Source organism: Aspergillus aculeatinus (genome assembly GCF_003184765.1).
Source record: "Aspergillus aculeatinus CBS 121060 unplaced genomic scaffold BO66scaffold_45, whole genome shotgun sequence".
NCBI classification, from domain to species: Eukaryota; Fungi; Ascomycota; class Eurotiomycetes; order Eurotiales; family Aspergillaceae; genus Aspergillus; species Aspergillus aculeatinus.
In genome coordinates, this window is record NW_020291514.1 from 88,113 (window position 1) to 95,231 (window position 7,119).

At 51.2% G+C, this 7,119-nt stretch overlaps 3 protein-coding genes across 3 annotated transcripts; 2 read left to right on the plus strand and 1 right to left on the minus strand.

Moving 5' to 3' along the window:
- The first annotated feature begins 137 nt into the window (after positions 1–137).
- On the plus strand, positions 138–1,702 carry BO66DRAFT_394067 (GYF domain-containing protein). The gene has a single exon (XM_025647903.1). It carries the CDS (start codon positions 247–249, stop codon positions 1,597–1,599), a length of 1,353 nt encoding a protein of 450 aa, XP_025500850.1. The 5' UTR covers positions 138–246; the 3' UTR covers positions 1,600–1,702.
- On the minus strand, positions 1,673–3,642 carry rvb2 (RuvB family ATP-dependent DNA helicase reptin). The gene is made up of 3 exons (XM_025647904.1): positions 3,534–3,642; positions 3,022–3,468; positions 1,673–2,916 (listed from the first exon to the last, which is right to left on the minus strand). Exons 1-3 carry the CDS (start codon positions 3,540–3,542, stop codon positions 1,963–1,965), a joined length of 1,410 nt encoding a protein of 469 aa, XP_025500851.1. The 5' UTR covers positions 3,543–3,642; the 3' UTR covers positions 1,673–1,962.
- A 202-nt stretch (positions 3,643–3,844) lies between these two features.
- BO66DRAFT_161576 (uncharacterized protein) lies at positions 3,845–6,589 on the plus strand. The gene is made up of 2 exons (XM_025642226.1): positions 3,845–3,950; positions 4,081–6,589. The coding sequence occupies exon 2, from the start codon at positions 4,142–4,144 to the stop codon at positions 6,377–6,379; it is 2,238 nt and encodes a 745-aa protein (XP_025500852.1). The 5' UTR covers positions 3,845–3,950; positions 4,081–4,141; the 3' UTR covers positions 6,380–6,589.
- Positions 6,590–7,119: the final 530 nt, after the last annotated feature.

Genomic DNA, 7,119 nt, shown 5'->3' on the forward strand with positions numbered 1-7,119 from the left:
AACAGAGCTCGAGCAGTTGTAGAGAGTGACGGGAGTTCAGGTACGTTCGGCCGATCAATCGGATCGCCTGCGGTGACGCAAATGGCGCGGCTCCGCTTTGATTTTCCGACCCGACCCCAGACAACGCAGTGCAGCTTCAAAATGTCTTGATTCTTACCTCTGTTCGCCCCGACCTTCTGGCTCATTTGCAACCAAATATAGAGTTGACAGTTTACTGCGATCCGTGACTCCCTCCCACGCCTTCCCATGTCAGCCTCTCAGCCCCGCCCCAAGCGGGCAGGTGAAGACTTCACCCGTACACACCACGAGGACGAGGACGGCTCATCGACCAAGAAGCCTCGTTTTGATCTGCGAAACCCCTCTGCTCTTGCTCCCGATGCACTAGAAGAAGACGCAGTTCTAGATGCCGACGAAATCGGACGCCGAGGCCAACAAGTCCGCCGCAAAGCCGTCAACTTGGACGGTTACGACTCCGACAGTGAAAACGAGGGCTTCTCAGCGCGCATTGAGGCCAAGTCAAAAGCAAGCCGAGAGAAGCACGACGCTGAGGACGATGACATGTTTGCCGAATTGCAGGAGGACTTTGGGCCCGAGGAGATCGATGCCGATGAAGCCATGCGCAAAAACAAGAAGAACGTCCGGTTCCTGCGGGACGACGAGATAGAAGGACAGGTTGCCTCGTCCAAGAGTGGCGGGACGGTGCACGCAGATTTTACCAAGGGGGCTGACACAATTGAGGACGAGGAGGACGAAAGCGAAAGCGAGGTCGGGGATGAAGAGCGCGCTAGACCCGACGAGGAGCTGGATGAAGAACTGGGTGCGGGTGCGAAGAAGAAGCATGCACCACTCCTAGACGCTTTCAACATGCGCACCGAACAAGAAGAAGGTCGCTTCGATGACCAAGGAAACTATGTCCGAAAGGCAGCAGATCCCGACGCGGTCTACGACACGTGGCTGCAGGGGGTCTCTAAAAAGGACATCCGACGCGCCAGGGAAGCTGCAGAGAAGCGGGAGGAAGAGCGCAAGGAAAAAGAGCGCAAAGACGATAGTGTACTCACCGCGGATGTCTTGAGAACTCTTATCACCCATCTGGAACGAGGCGAGACGATCTTAGAAGCTCTGGCAAGAATAGGCAAGGGCGCTCAAAAGAAGCAAAAATGGCAGACCAATCGCAATAAAAACCGCAAAAAGCAGAGTGACGCTGCACCTGAGGATGCGGAGATGACAGAGGACGATCCAAAGGAAGTGGCCAGAAAGCAGGCTATCGAAGAGATCACCGGTGCTGCCGACATCCTCATGACTAGAGGGCAGGCAGAGATCTATGACACTGAACGCGAGATCCTTACAAGGCAGTACCGCCGCGAGACCGGCGAGGACTGGGTCGATCCTCCGTCTGCAGACTCCTCCAACTCCGTGGAAGAATCCCCTGCGATGTGGGAGTTTCGGTGGTCCGATGCTCGTGACGGTGGAGTCATACATGGCCCATACGATGCTCCTACGATGGAGTCTTGGAGAAATGCAGGATATTTTGGGGAAGGAGTTGAGTTTCGCCAAACGAATGACGGCAGTCAGTGGAACAGTACAGCTATCTTTGTTTGAGACTGGCGTGCCCAGTCTATGTCACGAGGCGAATATTGTATATGTAAATTAGCATCGTCGGATACCCGGGTTCTTGGGAATATTAATCTCATCATTATCATTCGAGCCTAGGCTAGGCTCACTTTTGACTAAAATCTGACCCTAAAATCAAAGTGCCCATACCTTGACTTCTCAAAAAGCGCCGGCAATATCATACATCAAGCAATTGATGCGAAAACAACAAACAGATCGAGTCAAGTAGACGAGGGAGTGGCTGGATTACTCCTTGCCTACACCATTCCATCTGCGACATCTGATCACTGAAAACAGATCCGTGTATGACCGTCTTTGCATAACTCCAAGAACGTCCTTAGGAAATCAACTCTATGACAGTTCCATGGCATCGCCATTTGTGGGGGCAGTGAAGCTCACTGCACCTTGATCGCCAATGAACCGTTGCTCATACGCGTTGACAAACTTGACGCTCCGAGCAGGGTCGTAGAACAGGCGATAGCTGCGCTGGACATCATCAATGCTGACTTCCTTCGCCTTGCGCTTCTGGCTGAGCAAATGAGATGTTGTGATGATGTTGCTGGCGTATCTCAGATTCGATTCTTGGCCGATTTTCGTCAGAAGTGCCAAGGCATCGGGTGAGAGGTCGATCTCCTCTTCCTGTGCCCGAATGGCCAAGATCTGTCTGATCTCGTCCGCAGAGTAAGGCTGTGTGCTGACAATGACCACTCGGTCAAGGAAGTCCAAAGGCAATCCGTGCGGAGAGCTGTAGGTAGTGCCGCGGATCCGGGAGTGGCCACGGTTGCTGGCCATGATAACGATGGGTGCCAGTTCCGCCTCCAGAGCACGGTTGATGTACGAGAAACATTCGATATCCAGCATATGCACCTCATCAATGAACAGAACACCGGGAATAATCTCGGCCTTGCCTTCTTCTTTCCACTCAGCCACCTTGGTGTTGATCTGATCCCTGACCTCACTCCGGATCTCGCCCGTGTCACCCGAGAAGAGGGCCAAGAAGCCCTGTGACCGCGAATTGATGACATCGATTTCGTGCAGGCTAACAGTGTGTACGATCTCCTTGCGAACCTGAAGCTCACCCTCAGGACATTGCACAAATTTGGTGTCGGCGCCCATGGCATCATAATCCCGGGAGCGTGCGTAAGAACGTCCTAACTTGGTGATTTTGCCGGACGACTTGTCGATAGAAATGATGTCTCCTGCCATCACTCTCTCCTTGGTCATCGAGTCGATCATCTTTGTTCCCATGTCATAGATTGTCTCCATATCCGTTGTCTTGATTGTGAGCTTTCCTTGTTTGTTTCCCTGGGCAAGTCAGCATCGACATGTTGCGCCAAGCATTGAAGCAGGTGAGATCGAAGTGAGTGCTGGGTGAAGTTTCGAATGACGGTTTGTGAGAGATCTACTTACACCGGTCACACTTCTATCGATCTGAATCTCCACAACTTCGCCCTCAATTATTTCGCTTTCCTCCTTGATGCGAACCCCGATGGACTTCCGGAAAGCTTGCGTGAGAGCCTCCGTCTTGGACATCTCCATCGAGAAGATTTCGGAAGAAGCGAGCATGGTGAAAGGAACATCCGGTCCAAGAGACTGGGCCATGCCCATGGCGATGGCTGTTTTACCCGTGCTGGGAGGCCCTGCGATCAACACAGCTCGACCAGCGATTTTGCCTTCCTTTACCATCTGCAGAATGACAGCAGCAGCCTTGCGGGCCTTTTCCTGACCCACAAGACCCTGGGAGGAAGCTCTGGGCTGCAAAGAGTCGATATCAACACCGAGGCCACGAATATGCGAATGAGCAGCAATGAGGTTCAAACCCCGGAGCTCCTTGGTCTCCGCAACGGTAGAAATTGGCTGTCGGCAGTCAGCAATGGGAGGGAGTTAACTAGGATTGGAGAAGGTGTTGGCGGTCAACTCACGGCAGCCATCGCAACTACTTGCAGACACGAAAAACTTTTCCTGTGGACGAGTGACAAGTAGCAAGTGAATTCGATGTACCAGCCCAAAACTGGTCTGCAGGCGTTGCGGAAATGCAGACTGAATGGAAGAGCTGCGCAGGGCAGAATCGGCCGAGCCCACAGGATACCGCCCGGTGTACCGCCCGGCAGAAAACTGTTGTTCGCGCCGGGGCCCGTGCCTCTGAGATTTGTGGCGGCCGACAAGAGATGGCACTACAGACCACTACAAGTGAATGATGGGCCAGCGATCCAACTGTTCACTGGGTCAGTTTCGGCTGCTTCACGCGTCGTTTTCCCACTGCTTGTTGTCCCGCTGCTTGTTGCTCTGTTTATCGCATCCATGACAACTGGTATACAGGGCGCCAAGGATCCATGAACGTAAGCAATTTACCTTTTCTGGTTTTGTCTTGTACCAACCTGAACTTCCCCATAACCTTCCAATGTGATGTTTACCCTCAATGATCGCTCTTTCCACATTGTCTCCCGCAACATGGATTCAATTGAGTAGAAAGGTCATCGGTTTACCAAGATTACTCGACAGTTTTTCCCCAAAAACTTGACAAGTTGCCATGGAACCAGAGACCTCACCCTCACGCGACCCCCGCCTGGCTCGCCCTTTCAGACCAACTGCTGCCCGCACATTGTCCGAGACTCACTCGCGACTCAGTGCACAGCAATTAAGCACCCACTCGGTTACTGAACGGAATACTTCCAATCCCGACCACCTAATACGCGGTGTCTCCGACCTGGTCCAAGCCGCAATCCTCGCCGCCAATAGCAAGTCGGAGAGAGACCGATTACAGAAAAGAAAGGAGGCTACCGCGACATTATGCACAAAAGCCAAAAGCGTCAACATTTTTCCTTCGACTGCGGCTTTCTTCCAACAATCTCAAGCAGATGAGGACGCGGAGCTCACACGTGTCGAGGAGGCCCTCAAGAGGCATAATGCTACTTACCAACAGCGCGAAAATGCTTTGCGGCTCACACTCGGCTCGTCCATCTTCGATACGAGTAGATCCGAACAGACTAACCACTTGCAGCGCGAAGTTCAGACAGCAAGAAGCGATTTGGGCAGCGCCAGGGCTGAGATCACTAAGCTGCGAGACTATAATGTGACTTTAGAGCACAAATTAAAAGAGCTCCAAGCCCGCGTGACCCGGACAGAGAAAGCTTCTTCGGACTATGCAAGCACGTTAAAAAGGCATGCAGATCATAATACGGAAACGAGTGAGCGCATTGCGCACCTCAGCTCGGCTTTGAACAAACAATCAGATTCATTGCCTCCGAAAGATCAGATGGATAAATTACTATCCTCAATCTTTGATGTGGGCGGTAGACTGGAGTCTCTTGAGACCAAGAACAAACAAGACATAGAGGAGTATCGGGACTTGCTGGATAATCTGCGTCGCGACCATGACGAGAAGTTTGTCCGTTTTCTGGCGGACCAAATGGCGCGCTATAATTCTCATTTGGATTCCGTGGAAAATAGGCTTGCACAGGGCTCGGCACTCAGCGAAAAAACCCAGTTGGAACAGATTCAAGACACTAAATATCATAGCCTTACCGAGCGGATCGACAAGCTTCAGGAATTACAGGCAATGAAAGATGATCTTGCGATGTCTGAAATGGAAGAGCTCAAAAACCACCTGAAAACCCACCTGGAACAAAGCAAGGTGGATATTTCCACGATCAGAAGTGAGAACAGCCAACTCTGTGACGAACTCAAGATTTTCCTCAACAAAGACAAATCAAATTCGGATGGACAAATCACAGCACTCGAGACAGCACTGCATACCGCAGAGAAGAACTTAGAGAGTGTTAAAATAGGTCTACATTCACTTGAGATGCGCTACAACAACCTGTCAACCGGGCCTCTAGTTAGGAGTATGGCACAAGCTATGCAAGAAATGTACCCCGGCGCAGCACAGATGATAGACAGGATGAAGCTGTTAACAAAGCACTTCGAGCAACGGTTACCTCAACTTGATGCGAGGGTAGAGAATTTGGAAAAGGACCTGGGTTCTCGGTTAGACAGTACCTTCCAAAAACAGAATCACCTAGCTCAGCAAGTCGAGACCTTGGTCAAGCAACATGAGGCTCTATCGCAGTCGCTGGCGCCTTTGCCAAATCCATCCACCGGAGAAATCTCTAACACGAATGTTTTGTCAGGCCGTCTGCGAGCGGTGCAAGATGAAGTCAAGGAGCTTGCATCTACCGTCAGCAGTTATATAGAATCAAGGAAAACGGAGGACGAATCGTTGGTCCGGAAAATGGAAGAAGAGCGAGATTCTCTGAGAAGTCAGAGCCAGGTTCTCACCGAGGAATTGGCGAGTTTAAGCGCACAAGTCACCGAAATACATGAGACCATGAGAGCCGATATCAAAAAGTTGAAGTCTTATCCTTCTGACCTCCAGACTCATCAATGGGATCTCCGGCAGCTCGAACAAGCCACGACGGCTAAATGGGAAGATTTGGAGGCGAAGGTCAAAAAACTGGAAGAGTCTGCGAATCGATTCCTACCTATCCGCGAAGGCTCGGAAACATCGTCTCAGCCACTACTTCCTGCCGTACCAAATTCGGTGCAGAGCTCGGGCAGTTCAGTAGGCTCAGTGCGGGACAGGAAGCGACCTCGTGTATCTGCGGTCTCTGACGGTGAAAGAGGAAGTCAGTCACGCGCAAGCTCGCCGTATTCCTTCTCATCCCAGGTTGGGTTGGACTCAACACCGAATTCTGAGAGCAGGAAAGGGCTCAAGAAAGCCAAGAAGAAACGCCGGCGGCAGACTGAGGAGGCTATTGTTATCGACTAAGTTGGAAGGGACCAGACCAGACAGTCGCAGGTGCCTTACCACCTTACCATCATGGCTCGACGACGGCTCCCAGCGCTTCAGCTTATAATGAATGTGATAAACGCAGCCCCCACCGACTTTTGATTTTCGCTGGATACCTCTCGGGTTACATTTTATTTCCTCTTATTCGTTTTGTGTTTTGGTGAGACTCTCAGAAACCAAACCCATTCTCATACTTCTGTATTTATTTCCAGGTTCTGGTTGAACCGGACCTAGTTAGCCCCTATTTGATCCTAGTTGATGCCTGGTCGATGCACAGTATGAAAGCAACGGATGTTTGTACAGTACATGCGTATGTCCTTGGGACTGCGCTTGCTCAGGTCTTCCTGGACATGGTGAATAAGACAGGCGTTTCCGGCCAGCGAATTGAATCTGATATGTATGTCTTTACATTGTTTGGTAGCCAGTAACGTCCAAAACTGCGGCGACGTACATGAGGTGAATGTTAATGTATACAATCAACCCGACTGCTGGCCTGGTGAGATCCCGTCTGACCCTGCGTACTCTACGGCCCATTTTTACTTAAATCAGCCTATGTCGCTTTGGAGGACGAGACCTATTGCTATGTCCCTCTAGTTTTCGAATCATGACCTCTATGCACCTATAAACATACGTAATACGGATCGACCCTAAGTTACTGGCCTCAGCTGGATGTGTGATGCATGCCCGCCAGTTGGCACCATTCCTAAAACTCGCCCGAT

Excerpts from the sequence above, each read along its gene's own strand:
- BO66DRAFT_394067 (XM_025647903.1), top strand. The coding sequence starts at position 247 with ATGTCAGCCTCTCAGCCCCGCCCCAAGCGGGCAGGTGAAGACTTCACC.
- BO66DRAFT_161576 (XM_025642226.1), top strand. The coding sequence starts at position 4,142 with ATGGAACCAGAGACCTCACCCTCACGCGACCCCCGCCTGGCTCGCCCT.
- rvb2 (XM_025647904.1), bottom strand. Across the intron at positions 2,917-3,021 it reads TCGATAGAAGTGTGACCGGT|GGAAACAAACAAGGAAAGCT; the intron begins GTAAGTAGATCT and ends TGACTTGCCCAG.